Here is a 20,226-nt window from a genome sequence, read left to right on the forward strand (position 1 = left end):
CTTCCTATTGGCGGAAGCTCCACGAACGCGTCTCCGCAGGCATCATCATTGTGGTGCGCCAGTGACGTCTAAGAAAGTGGACGGAGGAAATAAAAGGAGAGAGGAGAGCTCATTTAAGGGAAGCAAGAAGGTAAAGATGAGACATTGGTGGCTGTGTTGATGTTGTACAGTCATTGTATTTTTGTATACAGGGCTATATACTCTATTGTTCAACTTGAGCTCCCTGAATATGACTTGTGCTAACTATAGCTGTTGTCTATTGTTTTAGTTTAGGGAAAGCCTTGGTGGTTGGTTATTTTTGCTGTAAACAGGGCAAAGGGGGTTTAGGTAAGTACTTTTCTTTCCCAGCTTCCTGGTTCTTCAGAGCTATTTAGGGAGGCGTTTAAAGGGTTGTTCACCTTTCAATTAACTTTGTATGAGGTAGAGAGTGATATTCTGCAGTTAGTTTTTATTATAAGTGTTTTGTTTGGATTGTTTAGCTTTTTATTCAGCAGCTCTCCAGTTTGCAATTTCAGCAGTCTGGTTGCTAGGGTCCAAATTACCCCTAGCTACCATGCACTGATTTGAGTAGGAGAGGCCTGAATAGAAAGATGAGTAATAAAAAGTAACAATACATTTGTAGCCTTACAGAGCATTTGTGACGTTTCAGTCCATGCTGGGACCTTTCTTGAGAAACGTCACATTGGCTATGCATGCCTTACCAAATATATTATTTTCACCATTATAAATAACCCTGTGTTGCTGGTTCTTTCTGAAACTATACCTAATCTTAACCGTGCAACTGGGTAATGTTCAGAAGCGGAGTGCCGCCCATTCTTTGAAATATATATAGATATAGATATATAAAAAAAAATTCCCAATCAAAAAATATATATATATAAGGGATGCACCGAATCCACTTTTTTGGATTTGGCCAAACCCCCGAATCCTTCACAAAAGATTTGGCCGAACCGAATCTGAACCCTAATTTGCATATGCAAATTAGGAGTGGGAAGGGGAAAACATTTTTTACTTCCTTGTTTTCTGACAAAAAGTCACGCAATTTCCCTCCCCGCCCTAATTTACATATGCAAATTAGGATTCGGATTTGGTTCTGCTGGGCAGAAGGATTCAGCCGAATCCTGCTGAAAAAGGCCGAACCGAATCCTGGATTCGGTGCATCCCTAATATATATAGCATTCAAGAAGACCAGCAACATTGGGAATTTTGATGAAAAAAGTAAAAAATTGTATTAAGTGCATATACTTCCATAATAATACAATGTTTTACTTGTTTCACCAATTTTCCCAGTGTTGCTGGTCTTCTTGCACATCTCAAGATAAATACACAACCTGGGTGCAAGCAACGAAGGCCAAGTAACAGGAAGCAAATGTCGCAGGGAGGCCCGGGGAATAGGGGGCCCAAGACTGTGGAGTCTGTTTCCTCTATAGCTTATTAAAAAAAAAAAACCCTCCTCCCCAGCTGCTCTCTTACCTGCGACGAGGAAGGAGTATTAAAGATGGGAGAAAGTAGGCGGAGTGGAGGCGGGACCGGAAGTGGGCAGGAGCATGGAAGTTTTTTTTGCAGGGGGGACCGCCACACTCTAGTTATGCCATTGTTGCTGAGCTTTACTGGTGCACGTGCTGCATTTCAACAATGAAAAGTAGACCATCCTCACACTCTGGTGAAAACGTCTCTGCTTACTTATAACAGATATAAATGCTTTCAGGGACAGCTCAGTTAGAATGTGCAATGTATCAAAACCAGGTAATCAGAATTAAATGCAGGGCGTGCTATGTAGTTTGTTTAAAGAGCATGTGGATTATATAAACCTGCTTTTGTTGAAGTAACACAGGCTCATTTATGTTAGTTACTAATGTTTTAAGATGATACTAAATCAGCCTGCTGAAATACACAGGCCGGAAATCAGCCCCTACACTGGCAGTATCCTCCTGTCCTGCCTGCATATGAATCCATCAAGCCCAAGTGCTACAGTTTGGCAGGAGAATGCAAGCTCTTGAGTCTCAACAACAAAATCCTCCTTGTGTCTTGCACCTGGATCTATTGTGTCAGCCCGCGAGAATGCAAATATTTGAGTTTCATCACCAGATTCCACTATGTGTGTCTGCACCCAGATCCATTGTGTTTGTCCAGGTACAGAGCAGGAGGCTTAATAGCACAGCCTAGGGCTGATATTCAGCCTTGTCTGGCATTAGCCTTAATGTTTGAAACACTGAAGTAAGGGACACATATCCAAAGTATCAATATGTCCATATCCACTGAAAATAAATGTTTGCTCAGCTGCTATATCGAGTTGCCACGATTAAGAAAAAAATCTGCCCTGGCAGGTTGCAAGCAGCAGGAAACTGTGGCATTGTCTGCATGTATATATTGTTGACGTAATCTGCAGCAATTTACAAAGTTTATGCATTATATACATCAGTCCCAGCCCCAGTGGAGCTTACAGTCTAAAGTCCCTATCTCATTCATAAAAACAAGGGTTTTTATCAGGACCCACTTAACCTGCCTGTACATTTTTGGAGTGCGGTAGGAAACCTCCAAAGAAAAGCATAGACCATAGAAATTCCTTGCAGATATTACCCTTGCTGGAGTCAAACCTTGGACCCCAGCGCTGCAAGGAAGGAGAATTTAGTAGTAGAGATTAAAGGAGACATAGGATAAATGAAAAAAACCCTAATTTTGTAGGCAATTATGAGTAATCTATGGTGTTACTTTTATATGGTACTAAAATGAATATTATCTTTAAAAATAGCCCCTTTATTGGAGCTCCCTATAGATGTTCACTGGTCCCTGTTTCAAATGAGGGGTGGGCGTGTTCTTATGGTCCCTGCAAGAACCAAAGTGGGGGGGGACAGCCAATCACAGCTCTGCAGTCACACAAACAAAGACAGGCTTCAGTTCCCTATCAGGTCCTGCTAGCTGCTGATAGGTTCCTGTCCTACAGTGCATTGAGCTGAATGCTGCCGGCTTCCCTGCACAGCCTTGTAATTCAGGGAGCAGGAAGTGGAACAGAAGGGAGGGATTAGGGTTTTTTTTACACAAAATGTCTCCTTTAAAAAATATGTATAATGCCCTTCAAATTCAGGCTTTAAACAGATCCCATTTATCAAAAGAAAGACAAAAAGCCTTGCATAAATAAAAGCTACATGGGGAATGCCTAATGGAAGCATAGTGGTCTGTTTATGTAAGTGAGGGACCAGAGGCAAGTATGGCTGGGGATATAACTAGCATTTGTTCAGGGCAAAGGAGTGGAGAGTATTAGTGAGAAGTTGGCAGGAAAAGGAAGTTGTAATTTGTGGTTGTTAAAATGACAATGACACTAAAAAATAATCTTCAAAATATCAGTATAGATTAAAAGTTACCTATAGGTCATGTTGAATGTTTTTTGGTCTGCTTTTATAAGTAATTGCTACATCAAGTCCCTAAACCTGACTGTCCCTTCTCAACCTGCCAGTTAGAACTTCTAATGCTAAGGGACTACTGCTGCACAAATATGGCAACCCTCTCATAGAAGAACATGGAGGATCAGATAGGGAGTTTAAAAGCATCGGGCAAATATTTTTATACAGAATTATAAATTGCATTCAAAGACAATGTTGTGATAGATGTTAAAAGAAGGTTTAACTTGGAAATGCTTCAGGTGGGGACAACTATTGCAATGTGAGGCACTGCACATAGACGGTGTAGGACACGATGCCTTCACTTAGATGTACATATATGGTTGAACGCATTGCTATTCCTGGCACTTTTCCCCCATCTTTCTTTTTTCTTATCCCCTTATTCTTTTTCTTTACTTTCTTTTCCCCCTATCTCCCTTTTTAATTGACAATACAGTCACTTTAGCTCTTTCATGATAATAGTTCATGTGTGGAAACTACATTTTTTGATCTGCTGTGTAGATACTTTCCTTGCCGTTACTTAAGCCGATGTCTTTTTGTTGCACTACGTTCTGCAGCCTATACTGTATTGAAGAAAATCAATAAAAATTTCAAATTTTAAAAAAAAAAAAGGTTTAATTTCTGGTGTTAGTGTCTCTTTAATAGAGAGGGAAAAGGCATAAAGGGAGGAAATGTAAGCATTTCGCAGTGCCAACCTTTATTAGATTTCCTCAATTATTTGAATTCAAGTAAATGATTTAAAACAATGCTAACACACACACAAATGAAGCAAACCTGCCTGAAACCATTGTTATCCTTTTGTGGTTTCATTTCTTAACATTGTTAAAATGTGTTTTCAGGTTTGTGTTTGTAGCAGCATGATGAACTCAACCCAGGGTACTGTGGGCAGTGACCCTGTGATTTTGGCTACAGCGGGATATGACCACACAGTACGCTTCTGGCAAGCACACAGCGGCATCTGCACACGCACCGTGCAGCACCAAGACTCGGTATCCTTCTGTAGTCGCTAGCCATCATGCCAAGCATGCAGTGAAGATTTGGCCGTTGGTTTAATGGAAAGATTCAGAACCAAAACTTTGTCTGGTCTAGATAGATAGAGATGATTATATATAGGGAGAAAAAAAAAAGAAAAGAAAAAGACTGACCCGTTTAGCTGCACCTACCCATCTGTTAATTCCGAAAACTCATAGGTTTTTATGTACCTTCGGCAGCATGCAGAAAGTTGGAGTGACTGAAATGTTGTTTTATAATGCTTTAGATTTACTCTTTGTAATCAAACCTGTTTGCAAGCCATCTGTAATCAGATTATGGTATACTGACCTCAAATTGAGGTAGAGAGAATTAAAGGGCCAGTGACATCAAAAAAATGTTTTCAAAAATTCGTTAGTATACATAGAATAAAAACACCACCAAGACAAATTAAACGTTAAAATTGCACAGCCATTATTAAGAAATACGTAACTTAGACACTTCGCTACTGCTTCTCCTCAGAAAAAGGCGACAGGTTGACAATCCATTGTGTGGCGCTTGATTTCTCCTCCCTGGCTATCTCCTATAAGGAAGGCAGGGAGGAGAAATTGAGCACCGCACGATGGATCACCCAATTGCTTTCTGAAGAGGAAAGTTATTTCTTAATAAAGACTTTGCGATTTTAAAGTTTAATTTGTCTTGGTGGGGGTTTTTTTAGGTCCATATTGTAAACAGTAGCCAACCATTGAGTCAATCCTGAGACGACATTGGCATATTTTGCAAACTGATCTAGTTTTAGCCACAACACTTGGCCCGAGACCTCTTACCTGTTGTAGCACCCGATTTAAGGGATCAATTGGTGAAAAGTCAGTTCACCAAGCCTATGAGTAAACCAATACCAATGGGCACTTATGCATGTGGCCAATGCAAAGTGTGTAAATATATGCACTAATTGAATGTGTACATGCTTCCTTGCGCCTGTGAGAAGATCTATATTGGGAAAACCAACCAGGCATTTAAGAGATGCCTTTTGGAACAAAACACTAGCATTGATAATGCACCAGATAGGATTAAAGCTAAAGGAAAACTACCACCTGTTAGTCACCACTTTTTCAATCATCATAACCATACCAGTAATGGTCTCAGAGCTATGGGCTATCAATATGGGATATCGAAACAGCTCTCCTGTCCAAGGAAAGCGAATGGATTTTCATGATGAATGCACTGAGCCCTATGGGTCTGAATGAAAGGATCACCTTGATGATGCACCAAATCCACTATTTTGGATTCGACTGAACCCCCAAATCCTTTGCGAAAGATTCGGCCTAATACCGAACTGAGTCAGAATCCTAATTTGCATATGCAAATTAGGGGTGGGAAGGGGGAAACATTTTTTACTTCCTTGTTTTGTGACAAAAAGTCATGCGATTTCCCTTCCCGTCCCTAATTTGCATATGCAAATTAGGATTTGGTTTGCCGGGCAGGAGGATTCGCCCGAATCCTGCTGAAAAAGGCTGAATCCTGGATTTGGTGCATGCCTAATCACTATGAATGTGTTCATTTGAATACAACTTTCTATCTAACGGCAATTGCTTGCAACACTTTCAATGTGTAGTAATTGGATATTGGGAGATATTTTGTATTAGATTATGGACAACAGTATCAAACTGCACAATTGCTGTTTCCCACTGATTATTATATTTCTATTTTTTGTGAAATGTTTCCTTATCATAATTATGATCTCTATTCCTTACCTATCGGCTCTTTTCTGCTATGAACCACTTAAAATCGTATGCTTCTAATGATTTTTACACATAACTATTAACTTCATATTAGCTGCCATAACGAACTTAATGTTGTACCGTCTAATACAAATTATATGTATAAAAACAAACTCACACATTTTAAAAGTATTACGTGTTCACACATTATAGATCCGAAAAATTACTTGTCCTTCAAATGTGACCGGGCATAGTGTCCTTATTACGTTGTTTTCATTATTATTATAGTTCCATAAGCAGAGCAGTTTGCCCTTATACCAATGGTGTGAATATCCTTAAGTTACACATCATAAGCTGAGCATACGATCCAATGATGCTTTACAGCTATAATCGGATCAATCATTCCTAGGGTAATCCATCCTGCATAATGAGCCGGCTTCTATATTGCCATATGAAGTTGACATAGGATACAACACAATCCACTTAACGATTTGCTTGTTTGAATATTTGACATACAGCTTATTAATAGACGCTAAATTCCTGCATCTCCGTGCCTTTAACAAAACCCGAATGCAAGCGGGCAAAACGCGTCAGGTCCATTTTTAATAACGGCTAGGCAGGGAGATGGAACTCTACTAATAAGGGGCACTAAGATTACCACAGAACTAGGAGTGGATCCTATGTTGGTGAAGGGGTTGGTTTTGATGTGGAAAGAAGGGGTAGACTTAATTGACTTCTACTAGCTACCGGAAGGTGCTTCAGACTGTAGCTTGTTACCTCCAGGAGGGGATGGCGTGTGGGTTAAGGGTTGGTGACCTATGCGATATGAAGGGGTAGACCTATTTGACTAATCTACAGCTATGTACTAGCTGCCGGAAGGTGCTTCAGCCTGTAGGAAAGCACTAAAGTTAGGTAGGCAAGTTACCCGCTCTCACAGCTGATTATTCACACTACCAGCTTGTTACCTCTGGGAGGGGATGGCGTGTGGGTTAAGGAATAGGTAACTTATGCGAATAGAAGGGGTCATTATAGTCATTCCGACCCTCTGTTTTTTACCTTCATTTTAAGAACCAATTAAAAGTTGAGTTTTAATTGTTACATATGAGTTTTTGCAATTAACAGATGGGTAGGTGCAGCTAAATGGGTCACTCTTTCTTTTCTTCTTTTTTATCCCTATATATTATTATTAACATGTATTTATATAGCGCCAACATATTGCATAGCACTGTAAAGTAAATGTGATTATACAACTAAACCACATGAATTATATACATAGAACATATGGAGTTACATACATCACAATCAATACAGGTACAAAAAGGTGAGGAAGGCCCTATGCATAGGCATACACTCTAAAGGGAAGGGAGTAATACACAAGGTGAGGGAGTGGGCAAGATCGAATTAAGTCGGTGAGAAATGTGGTACTGTATGTGGTGTTGCTTTTGGTAGTTAAGCAGAGTGAGGGTAGGCTTCTCGAAAGAAGTGCGTTTTAAGAGATTTCTTGAAAGCAGAAAGGTTGGGAGAAAGTCGGACAGACCGTGGGAGAGAGTTCCAGAGGAGGGGAGCAGCCCTTGCAAAGTATTGAATACGAGCATGTGAGGAGGTAATGAGAGAAGAGTTGAGTAGCAGGTCAGTAGAGGAGCGTAGTAAGCGGTTGGATGAGTATAATAGTTATGAGTTCAGAGATAGGGTGGGGCGGAGTTATGAAGTGCTTTGAAAGTCAGTGTCATTAATTTGAATTTGATTCTGAAAGGTAACGGAAGCCAGTGCAGGGATTGACAGAATGGCGAGGCAGTGGAGGAGCGGTTGCTGAGGTGTATGAGCCTCGCAGCAGTGTTCATTATGGACTGGAGAAGTGACAGTCTCTGGAGAGGAAGGCCAATTTAAAGAGAGTTACAGTAGTTTAGACGCGATATGATGAGAGAGTGAATAAGAATTAATATATTGGACCTTGCACACCATCTTTTGTTTCTCCATTTGATGGAGGGTGCTCCCAAATCCACTTTCTTTATTGTAAATTATTAACCTTTATCTGTATAGCGCTGACATAGTCTGCTGAGCTTTACAGGGACTATACGTCATTCATATGAGTCTCTGCCCCAGTGGAGCTGACAGTACCATAGACAGATAGACTGAAGTAGCATTGCTGTAGGGTAAATAACAAAATAACCATATATGGGATTATTTCTACCTTAACGGGAAGTTTTAGCAAGTAAACTCCCTTGAGGTGACCCCAGACCGAAGTATGATTGCGGCAGCAGGTGAGTTACTGGGTATTGTGGGGCTTGTTCTTACGCAAAAGAGAATCGGGTCATGAGACACAAGGTTTGTATGTTTCCCTTATAAAATTTTAAGAACCACATGGTGCATGGGTGGCCAAATAGTGCATAGATCCACCCATTTGGTGATGTCCCACCATGTGAGGCTAGTGAATAAGATGCTAATGCCGTTATTGACGTCATTTACCAGAAGCGGTGCAATTCACACACAAATGTAGTAAGAAAAATCTGTGGTTCAAATTGCAGTTGCTATTTAGCGTGGGGCCTTCAGTGAATTTGGAATTCTAGGTAAAGAAACATGGCGATTTGCATCCAAATTTTGCACATTGCACATAGAGTTGCTTTGGTAAATGAGCCCTTGAGTATTTATGCATAGCTATATAGACACACGATGTAGAGAAATAGAATAGTATAGAATAATAGAAACCATAACAGGTCCAGACTGGGATTCAAAATAGACCCTGGCATTTAAAGGAGAACTAAACCCTGAAAATTAATGACTAAAATCGCCATATTTTATATAATGAACTTATTGCACCAGCCGAAAGTTTCAGCTTGTCAATAGCAGCAATGATCCAGGACTTCAAACTTGTCACAGGGGGTCACCATCTTGGAAAGTGTCTGTGACACTCACATGCTCAGTGGCCTCTGAGCAGCTGTTGAGAAGCTAAGCTTAGGGGTCGTCACAAATTATCAAGCAGAAAATTAGGTTTGTCTGTAATATAAGCTGGACCTGAACCTTAAGGGTAAGGGCACACGGGCAGATTCGGGGAGATTTCGCGGAAATTCAGAAAACGAAGCAACGCGAGTGCCACCCCGCTGGTTATTTTTCATTATAGCCGGCAGGAAGGAAGTTTGGGGAGATTGTCGCCCCGAAGAGAGGCAATTTGTTTCTGGGGCGACTAATCTCCCCGAATCTGCCCGTGTGTCATTACCCTGAGTTTTTATTCTTATGCGTTTTATAAACTTTATTAACTATAATATGAGCACAAAGAGTTCTACATAGGGACTTTGATAGTTTACATGTTTGTATTTATTTTTATGGGAGCACAACCATAGAATTTCTTTTAAAAAGACTGCTAATTTAAACGACATATGTTTCCTTTGCAATGCCATTTAGGTTACCAGCACATCCGCATGTATGATCTCAACTCCAACAACCCTAATCCGGTCATCAATTATGACGGTGTGAGCAAGAATATCACATCAGTGGGGTTCCATGAGGACGGGCGATGGATGTACACTGGAGGCGAAGACTGCATGGCCAGGATATGGGACCTAAGGTAACGCCTCCAGGATTTTGATCTTTCCTTGTTTCTCTAGGGTTCGCTGGCTTCCAAGACACAAGAGAACAGAACAGCAGAGTGACACAGTATCCAGCTGGTATTTACCATCTCCGCACTTGAACAGTTTGATATTTGCATGTCTCTGAATATGAACCAAGCTAATCAAATAATTACGCAAACAGTTCACATTTTTTCTTTTTTCTCTGTAGTAATAACAGTAACTTGTACTTAAACCAAATGAATAATGAATCCTTATTGGATGCAAAACAAACCTATTTGGTTTACTGTTTGAAGGGATACTGTCATGGGAAACCGTGTTTTTTTTTTTTTCAAAACGCATCAGTTAATAGTGCTCCTTCAGCAGAATTCTGCATTGATATCCGTTTCTCAATAGAGCAAACAGATTTTTTTTATATTTAATTTTGAAATCTGACATCGGGCTAGACATATTGTCAGTTTCCCAGGTGCCCCCAGTCATTTGACTTGTGCTCTGATAAACTTCAGTCACTCTTTACTGCTGTATTGCAAGTTGGAGTGATATCACCCCCTCCCCCCCCCCAGCAGCCTATCAACAGAACAATGGGAATATAACCAGATAGCAGCTCCCTAACACAAGATAACAGCTCCCTGGTAGATCTAAGAACAGCACTCAGTAGTAAAATCCAGGTCCCACTGCAACACATTCAGTTACATTGAGTAGGAGAAACAACAGCCTGCCAGAAAGCAGTTCCATCCTAAAGTGCTGAAAGCACATGACCAGGCTAAATGACCTGAGATGCACCTACACACCAATATTGCAACTAAAAAAAGTACACTTGCTGGTTCAGGAATGAAATTTGATATTGTAGAGTGAATTATTTGCAGTGTAAACGGTGTAATTTAGAATAAACTACACCATAAAAATGATGACAGAATCCCTTTAAATTATGTTTTCAGTAGGAGGTCCCCTACCTGTATATAGTTATGTGCTGCCTTTTTGCAAAGAAACTGGCACAAAGAAACAAGAGTCTATGTCCTGCAGTACCAATGGTACAATTGCTACTATATTGACATGGCGGGGTCGTATAAATCATATGTAAATATAAGTGCAGTCTGTTTTCAAGTTGTTGCATTTATGTAAAGCAGGTGTGCAGCTTGTACTTTATTCATGCGTGGAGATGAATTCCCATTCCTTGTGTAGCACTGGGTTACAATAAAATGTATAGAATATCATCACATCACTGCAGTTTGATGACAATAACTTTTATTTGAGCCAAACAATCCTTCTTTCTTCAGGTCCAGGAACCTTCAGTGTCAGAGAATCTTCCAAGTCAATGCTCCAATCAACTGTGTTTTCCTCCACCCCAACCAGGTACCCCTAGCCTTCAATGTCATAAGCATTCATACCCTACCAGGCCCCGACTGGCAATCTGTGGGTTCTGACAAATGCCAGAGGGGCTTCTATAAGGTGCCATAGAAAGTCAGTATTTAGTGGGCTGATTGGGCCTCTGTGTAACTGAAATGCCAGGGCCTATTTTAATTCTCAGTCCGGACTTGTACCCTACTTGGAAAACTCTAAATGAGACTACAAAGACTGATTTAGCACATTCACAGCACTCTCATGAAACAAACCTATTCAAAGTGAACTAAACCCGTACATTAATCATAAGGGCAGGCAAATCCTCCTCCTTTTTTCTACTCAGTTGCACAGAGGAGCCCCCTAGAATGACCCTGCTTCTCCATACCTGTACTGTAAACAGCACAATATGGTTGGCAGTCACCATATGTGGCATTTTGACTGCCTGTTCCTAAAGTGCCAACTGGGAGTATGCTCACTGGAAGCAAAGAGACCATTTACTATTCTGCCTGGGGAAATGGCTATGCTGTTTACCTTGTGCTGGAGTCAGGCTTCCATAGGAGAGGCAGTAAAAACAGTGTCAAAATGTGGCATCTGTCCTTAAACTCCCTCCCACTCCCAATGCTCACATATCCAGTGCAACCCAAACCAGGAAGCATTGTTTTCGAGGGGGTTACCGCAGAGACCTGTGACAATTCTACATGAAAGGAAGAAAGTGTGCAAAGTGCAAAAAAAAGAGAGCATTATGCCCCTTATTTGCAACCCCCACCCCTTTCCTCGCTTCAAGTCTGGACTTCAGTATAATACTTTGATATATGGCTTTACTGTAATCCTCTTTCTGTACAGATATTGGGGAACAGAGCTGTTCTTTGGGGTCTCCTTGGTGCATTGGGAAAGGGGGGCCCTATACTTAATTTATGGTTTTGCTCTCCTTTAAAGGAGAACTAAAGCCTAACTAAAGAAGTAGCTAGAATTGTTGTACAATATGTTTTGTGTTTCTGTACCAGCCCAAGGCAACCACAGCCCTTTAGCAGTAAATATCTGTGTCTCCAAAGATGCCCCAGTAGCTCCCCATCTTCTTTTCTGCTGATTCACTGCACATGCTCTGTGCTGCTGTCACTTACTGAGCTTAGGGACCACCTCACAATATACAGTACACTTAGAATAGAACTGTCACAATATAAGGCTGATTAGTAATTAATACATATAGTTACTACATGGCAGCACAGAAACCAGTGCAATTAGCATCAGAATTTAGTAATCAGCCCTGTAGCATCAGCTTATATTACAGGGGAAGCTCATTTTCTGCTGGATAATTAGTGACGAGCCCTAAGCTTAGCTTCTCAACAGCTGCTCAGAGCCCACTGAGCATGTGAGTGTCACAGACACTTTCCAAGATGGTGACCCCCTGTGACAAGTTTGAAGTCCTGGATCATTGCTGCTATTGACAAACTGAAACTTTAGACTGGTGCATTTGTAGCCAAATTCATTTTTAGGGTTTAGCTCTCCTTTTAAGTGCTGTTATGTTTAGTATTTGTCAAAGAAAACCCAGTAATGCTTTATAAACTGGGCATTTTAGGACAGATTATCCCTTTTGTATACCAAGTATGAATAAATTGGGAGCAGATAGGAGAAACCTATAGGCACGATTTCCTGCTGTTGTTAAAACAGGCTTTGTGTGAGCATGTACTGGAGAAATCGGTTTCATTACTGAAAGGTCATAAAACAAACATGGGGAGTTTGCCTTCCATTGGATCAACTTATAGAGCCTTCTGGAAGTGTAGAAGTTGATGGATATATGTCTAACTTGCTATGTAACTTTATAACACAAGGGACAACATAGCTCGTGTTCTGTTGTCAATGGGGCATCTTGTCCCATTAGCTCTGATCTCTTACAGGTTTTCCATACAGGTCCTCTCCTGTTCATATGAGACTTCAGAGCTCACTGTTCCCTCTTTACAGGTCAGGTGTGAGTGTGCCGCTGGTATTTACAAAGCACAGACGCCGGCATTCACAATATGCCTTGTTATTCTAGGATCTCGCCAGGCACAAAGATCCTTTTGTTCCCCAAGGAAGCGATTGCATGTTAAAGTCTTTTCCCAGAAGTAAATACACGCAGGAGTGTAATACCCAGAAATATCTCTTTGCTGTCCCTTGGGATTCTCTGACTGTTTAGATGAGTTTATTACTTTGTCACTCCTATAGTGTGACATTAATATTAACCAGTTATTAATATAACTGGTTGCAAAGTTACCACACGTAGATACTGCTATTAAAATGATTGTTCATTGTATAAAATAGTAGTGCGTTCCATGCTGGTAGAGATCAATACACTTGAACAATATACTGGCAAAGAGTCTGCTTGTAAAGTAGATACTATCTATCTCAGGACAGTTGGAGCAAGAGGGAAGACATATCTAGATCACATCTGTACAGGATTTTCTATGCAGTGGTCAGTTATTAACTGGAATATGTAAGGTTCTAACACAGGAGAAAATATTGTCCTGAACTCCTTTAAATGCACCCCACTACGGTTGCCACCTGTATTTTGCCGGCCTGTAAGGTAAAAACGATGGTTGATCCCAATGTTATTAATGGGGAAAAAAGATAAATATATAGGAAGGCCGGTATTTTTTTTCTAGAAAAGGCGGCAACCCTACTCACGATACAGGCTAATATACTGATAACTGGAGAGGTAAAGAAGCAGGAACAGGCAGTCTAGCCAGTGTCTGCCTGGGGCCCACCAGGAAACCTTTGAGTTCACTTTTCTTCTTTCTTTATTATTTTAATCACTTCATCTTACATATTATCATCCAATCTTCCCTCAATGTCCTCTCTTCTCTCTTAGAAATTGGAGAATGGCTGTGGTATAGACATACAAGGCAAATAATTGGGTGAGCCGAAGGGCCCACTGATACCTGGGCCCACAGGGAGTTTTCCTGGTATCCCGGTGGGCCAGTCCGATACTGAGTCTAGCTGCTTAGTGTTTTTTATTGGCACACTAAAATACACTAAGCAGCTAGACTGCCTGTTCCTCCTTCTTTACCTCTTCAATTATAAACTATTTCACTCTTTGGGGACCAGACTATTCCAAAACAAAAATATTCTACATGCTTAGACATTCTGCGGGCCACAAACATTTTATTTTTGGACCCTAGGGGTGTCCAGTTGGATACATCTGATTTAACTAGAATCAAAACACATGTACTTCTTATTACATATGATAGTTTTAGCTTAGTACTTATGGGAGTATGTGAGGCAAACTGATCCATATCTTACTGCATTCTATTGCAGTGAAACCATGATTTTAAGTACCCTGATTTTAAGTTTCCCCGCATTTTACATTTTTTATTTTATCAATTTATATTGCATTTTAATGGGTGCATTTCCCTGATTTTAAGTAATGTTTTCCCAGATTTTACATCAAAAATTTGTCCTGATGTACCCAAAAAACTGCTTATTTTCCTCTATGAATGTTATTTGTAAAATAGAGGTTTAAAATACAAATACTAATTAGATGTATATGTTGCCATGGTCCTGCCTGTAAATGTCAATTCCAATCAGTCTGCCCCTTATACAGTCCTGCACCAATCACTTATTGATACATAAGGTTGTGTATGTGACTGACAGAGAGTCTTGCACTTGCCCCCCATAGTGTAACATTAACTCTGCAATGTTTAACCCTCGTTATTAACACACTAAATATTGTATCTCATAGTAAAACAGACTCCTGTGTTTATATCCTTTCAGTGCTTGAAGAAAAAGTTACTTTAACACATTCCCCTGGTTTTACAATTTCCCAGATTTTACATAATTTTTTACTGGTCCCCTGAAAAATGTATAACCTTTTCGTTAGGTAGGTAAAAGCCACAGCAGATATACCTGCAAAGTGCTTTTATTAAAGGGGTTGTTCACCTTCAAACAACTAGCTGTTTTCAGATAGATCACCAGAAATAACGACTTTTTCCAATTACTTTCTATTTTCTATGTTTGACTGTTTTTCTAATATTGATGTGTAAAGTGTCATTTTTTCACTTTCTAAAGCAGCTCTGGGAGGGGGGTCGCCGACCCTGTAAACTGTTCTAAATTGATCCATTTAGTGGATATATTTCTTATCTTTGCAGAAACCTGAGTTTCATTACAGGCAGCTGTTAGAATTGATACAAAAGTTGCTAATACTCCACAGATACTGTTGAAAAATGTATCAACTAAATGTAAAATTGTAGTCGTTTAGAGTCTGCACCTGAATTACTGAGCTGCCAGACTCAAACATCAGAGACAGGAACATTCAACTTTAAACTTAGATTTTGGAAAAAGCAGTAAAAAATAAATAATGAAAAGTAATTGAAAAAAAAGTCTTTATTTCTGGGGAATAATCTAAAAACAAGTATTTGGAAGGTGAACAACCCATTTAACATGACATGTTTCGGGTATAGAACCCTTTATCAAGTGACACCTGTTGTGTTAATAAACAAGCTTTGCTGGTATATCTGCTGTGGCTTTGTCCTACCTAACAAAAAGCTTATAATTGGATTGGACGTCTGGATGGGACTTGGAGGGAAAAGCCTTGCTGGAAGCTATTGTCGTGTATGGGAAAAATTGGTTTGAGGATCTTACTGTATCCTGTCATGGAAAATAGGACTTTATGAGCAAGACCACTAGATCACTGGCATTTAAATATATCCACAGGCAGAGCTGATTGTTGGTGATCAGAGTGGAGCCATTCACATCTGGGACCTAAAGACCGACCAAAATGAGCAGCTTATTCCTGAGACTGACGTATCTATCAATTCGGTGCACATCGATCCCGATGCCAGCTACATGGCAGCTGTCAATAGCTCTGTAAGTCTGGGTGGGTCTGTGGGTGGTTGTGGGATAGGAGGGAGTTAAGGAGAAGCCTGGAGGGTTAAACCAATACATATTTGCCTATTGGTGCTAGGTTACCTATATACCCTAACACTATATATAAATATATTACCTAATGCAAGTTTTAGATTTTCTCTTCACTCTAGATTAGTGTTGATTGTTGGGGTTGCCTGATCGAAGCCGTTGTTGGAAGTTATAGTTGCACAGAACATGAACCAAAGTCGCGCAATTCTAAACTCGCCTCTGCTTTCAGGGAAACTGCTTTGTGTGGAACTTGACGGGGGGTCTGGGAGAAGACCTGACACAACTCATCCCCAAAACCAAAATTCCTGCTCACAAACGCTGCGCCCTGAAATGTAAATTCAGCCCGGATTCCACGTGAGTGCATTCGTTCATCAGGTTTCATGTGTTTCAACATAATTAGATAACGCAATAAAAACATAAGTCGGCTTTAAAAAAAAAAAGAAGCTTCTACAATTTCAGCAAATGTAGTGATGTGTATGGTTTATTTCCGAGAGATGCATTGCCCGCAGTAATGCAAATTGAAACGTGGGAAACACGCGCTCGCCGTTATCTTTTTACAATGTGGATACTGGTGTGAGCACTGCTACAAGGTGTATGTGAATCTGAATACTAATCTTTGTTACAATGTTGCTTTACAGACTACTGGCCACTTGTTCTGCGGACCAAACCTGTAAAATCTGGAGGACCTCTAACTTCTCTCTCATGACCGAACTTAGCATTAAGAGCAATAACCCAGGGGAAACTTCACGAGGCTGGATGTGGGACTGCGCCTTTTCAGGAGACTCCCAGTACATTGTCACTGGTAAATATATCAATATTGTCCTTTCTTCACCTTTGGTTAAAGGAAAACTAATCTCTTAAAATTAGTATGGCCAAAAATGCCATTTTTTATATACTGAACTTGCACCTGGAATGAGTTTCAGCTTGTCAATAGCAGCAATGATCTAGGACTTCAAACTTGTCACAGGGGGTCTCCATCTTGGAAAGTGTCTGTGACACTCACATGCTCAGTGGGCTCTGAGCAGCTGTTGAGAAGCTAAGCTTAGGGGTGGTCACTAATTATCCAGCAGAAAATGAGCTTCCCCTGTAATATAAGCTGCCATGTAGTAATTATCTGTATTTATTACTAATCAGCCTTATATTGTGACATTTCTATTCTATGTGTACTGTATATTGTGAGTGGGTCCCTAAGTTCAGTAAGTGACAGCAGCACAGAGCATGTGCAGTGAATCAGCAGAAAAGAAGATGGAGAGCTACTGGGGCATCTTTGGAGACACAGATCTTTACTGCTAAAGGACTGTGGTTGCCTTGGGCTGGTACAGAAGTCGAAAACATAATGTACAACATTTCTAGCCTACTTCTTTAGTTAAGCTTTACTTCTCCTTTAAAGGAAAACTATACCCCCCAAACAATGTCAGTCTCTATATAAAGATAATACATAAAACAGCTCATATGTAAAACACTGCTTCATGTAAACAAACCATTTTCAAATAATATACTTTTCTACTAGTATGTGCCATCGGCTAATTTATAAATAGAAAATTACTGTTTTAAAAAATAAGGGCCGTCCCCTGGGATCATACAATTCGCTGTGCACGCAAACAAACTAAACAAACCATACATGTAAGTTCACATGAGCCAATTAACAGACAGAGTTGTCTTCTTTTGCTTCCATACTTCTTCCTGTTACAGTTAGAGCTGCAGTATCTCTGGTCAGGTGATCTCTGAGGCAGCACACAGACCATCTCAAAATGGTGGTTCAAGGCAAGAGCTGTAAAAGGGCAATATTTACTTAAATCTATAATCCAGTTTGGTAAGATTTTTTTAATAAGCCACTTAATATGATATAAGATATCTGTTGCTTAAATATTCATTTTGGGGGTATAGTTTTCCTTTAAAGGAATACCCAACCTAAAATATAAAAGGTTTTGTGTTCCATGTAGTAATCTTGTCTTAGAGACTTGTGCTGACTGGTCAGAATTCTCAAACCTGCTCTATTGCTGTATGCCATTGTTTTGACCCCCAGACATGTGACCGTAAACTGTAGGCTCAGTTTGGAGTGGCCAAGTTAGTGTTGTCTCATGTCTGGTTAGTTCTACAAAATTTCCAAGAATGAGGAGAGCACTCGTAGATAGCAATTTATGCTGTGATGTGTTTATTCAGGCTATTACACGACATGTTTCGGATCCATGTTGATCCTTTATCAAGTGCTTGATAAAGGATCAACATGGATCCGAAACATGTCGTGTAATAGCCTGAATAAACACATCACAGCATAAATTGCTATCTACGAGTGCTCTCCTCATTCTTGGAAATTTTGAAGTATATATCGGGATAGCGGTGTACCCGTGGAGGATTGGATGCATTCTATTATCAAGTTGAGGCAGTGCGGGGAACGTTCCTAGAAATACAAGCGTCTGGTTGGTTCTACTATGCCATGTAATATGATAAAACATATTTTTAGCCATTTACAGATAGCCTAAGGCCAATATCAAACCAGGAAATTGATCAGGAAAAGGTAGGGGTGGCAGAGCATGGTTTTGATACCTGGTACAATGGGATTTGCCTTATGCATAGTTTAGGTCCATCCCAGCATGGAACAGTCTTGCAGCCGTGCTATATTTTTGGTGATTCCAGTTTCTTACATCTCTTGTTGTTACATTACACTACTTTACCTGTGAGAAGTGTTGGCTTTAATATGCTGGCAAATCAGCTGGCGTGACATATGCTAATATACCCATACACCCCACTTGTACACAATATAATGATCTATTCCTGTTTTTGTAGCATGCTGCAAGTTGCTACACTGATGTTATCCACATTGAAATGTTTCTGCACTATTAATGCATCTCTTCTTTTATCTCCCAGCATCCTCAGACAACTTGGCGCGGCTGTGGTGTGTCGAGACCGGTGAGATCAAACGGGAATACAGCGGGCATCAGAAGGCAGTGGTCTGTCTTGCTTTCAATGACAGCGTCCTGGGGTAACCTATGTCTGCCGTAAAGCATTGATGGACACTGACGTTGTTTTTGCTGTACAGATTGACATGTATTTTGATTGCTTTGGTCCTTTGGTAAGCACAAAACTAAATTCCCTGTCGACCACTGGCGTCCGGTGAATGGGAAATGGCCTATATTGCAGCACACTGTAGTGTCAATAAGGGAGTATTTCCAGGGAACATAGAGACTGGTATCCTTAGGCAGCATGTTTTACAAACAGGACCCCAGCAATTAAAATACATATGTGTCATTGTCCTTGGATAGACAGAGCAGAATAATATTAAAGATGAGCCGCTGGCCTTCATTGCTTGCATTATACATCTATTACTGGCTCTTTGGAGTAACTATAAGAGTAGAACTACATGGACGACTTCAGTGTGGATCCGACGCGCTGCGCCAAAACGCAGGTGTCAAATTGGATGTGACGGAGAATAAGGTAAGCAATAGCAGTGTTGGACGGTGTTGTAGCGTTCATATAACGCGACTGTCGGATGCAGACGCTGCGAGACTGTCCGACATTGCTATTGCTTACCTTATTCTCCATCGCACCCAATTTGACACCTGCGTTTTGGTGCATTGCGTCGGATCCGCCGGAAACGCACTGAAGTCTCCCATGTAGTTCTACCCTTAAAGAAACAGACCCAGGTGCCTCCTACTGCATGGGTCGGCTTCCTCTGCACCCCTCCCCTCTCCCTGGTCGATCACTTACTTGCGGTGGGGACATGGGAGGTGCAGGTAGGTGCGTGTCAGGCCCCCCTGATGATTTTTTTGATGGGGGCCTGCTGCACTGCTGTTATGCTTCTGCACTGGCTCATCTGTACCTGGAAGCACTGGCCTGAGTGATTGCCCTAAATGGATTGGTTTGTCTCTGTCCTAGGGTTGCCACCTTTTCTGGAAAAGAAATACCGGCCTTCCTATATATTTATCTTTTTTTCCCTATTAATAACATTGGGATCAACCATCATTTTTACCGGCCAGGCCTGTAAAATACCGGCCAGGTGGCAATCCTACTCTGTCTATGGAGCACTAGGTTGTGTAATGTCATCTATAGATCTCAGATGTGTGTAATAACTATGTAAATAAAAACTACAATAAACAGTGGGGACATTGTTTCCATTAATTAGCGAGTTAGTAACTTTGACCAATAAATATGCATTTCTCTCATGCATTAAATATATGCATGTCTTTTTACTAAATTGCTACTCGTACCCTCTTACTTCCTTAAGCAGGGGTTTAACTACTATAAAGAAAACTGTAGGACTTAGTAAACTAGGACTTGTTACACTACAGAGCTAATATTTGCTCCATTGCAAAGAAATAGCGCACCTGCAATGTAAAGCTTAAAGGA

The 20,226-nt window shown here is 40.6% G+C and overlaps 1 protein-coding gene across 2 annotated transcripts; it reads left to right on the forward strand.

Moving 5' to 3' along the window:
* The first annotated feature begins 5 nt into the window (after nt 1–5).
* On the forward strand, nt 6–19,976 carry mlst8.L (MTOR associated protein, LST8 homolog L homeolog). Of its 2 annotated transcripts, NM_001089913.1 has the most exon segments (9): nt 73–130; nt 4,238–4,387; nt 8,298–8,349; nt 9,488–9,650; nt 10,929–11,004; nt 15,679–15,831; nt 16,109–16,233; nt 16,518–16,681; nt 18,748–19,976. In NM_001089913.1, coding segments are annotated over 8 exon segments (981 nt in total). In that variant the 5' UTR covers nt 73–130; nt 4,238–4,258; the 3' UTR covers nt 18,867–19,976.
* Nucleotides 19,977–20,226: the final 250 nt, after the last annotated feature.

This window comes from Xenopus laevis, chromosome 9_10L (genome assembly GCF_017654675.1).
Source record: "Xenopus laevis strain J_2021 chromosome 9_10L, Xenopus_laevis_v10.1, whole genome shotgun sequence".
NCBI classification, from domain to species: Eukaryota; Metazoa; Chordata; class Amphibia; order Anura; family Pipidae; genus Xenopus; species Xenopus laevis.

What these genes read in the sequence shown, in the direction of transcription:
- mlst8.L (XM_041575546.1), top strand. Translation starts at nt 9,505, where the DNA reads ATGTATGATCTCAACTCCAACAACCCTAATCCGGTCATCAATTATGAC. An exon ending in GCCAGGATATGGGACCTAAG is followed by an intron (nt 9,651 to 10,928) that starts GTAACGCCTCCA and finishes TTCTTTCTTCAG; the next exon opens with GTCCAGGAACCTTCAGTGTC. An exon ending in TGGCAGCTGTCAATAGCTCT is followed by an intron (nt 15,832 to 16,108) that starts GTAAGTCTGGGT and finishes CTCTGCTTTCAG; the next exon opens with GGAAACTGCTTTGTGTGGAA.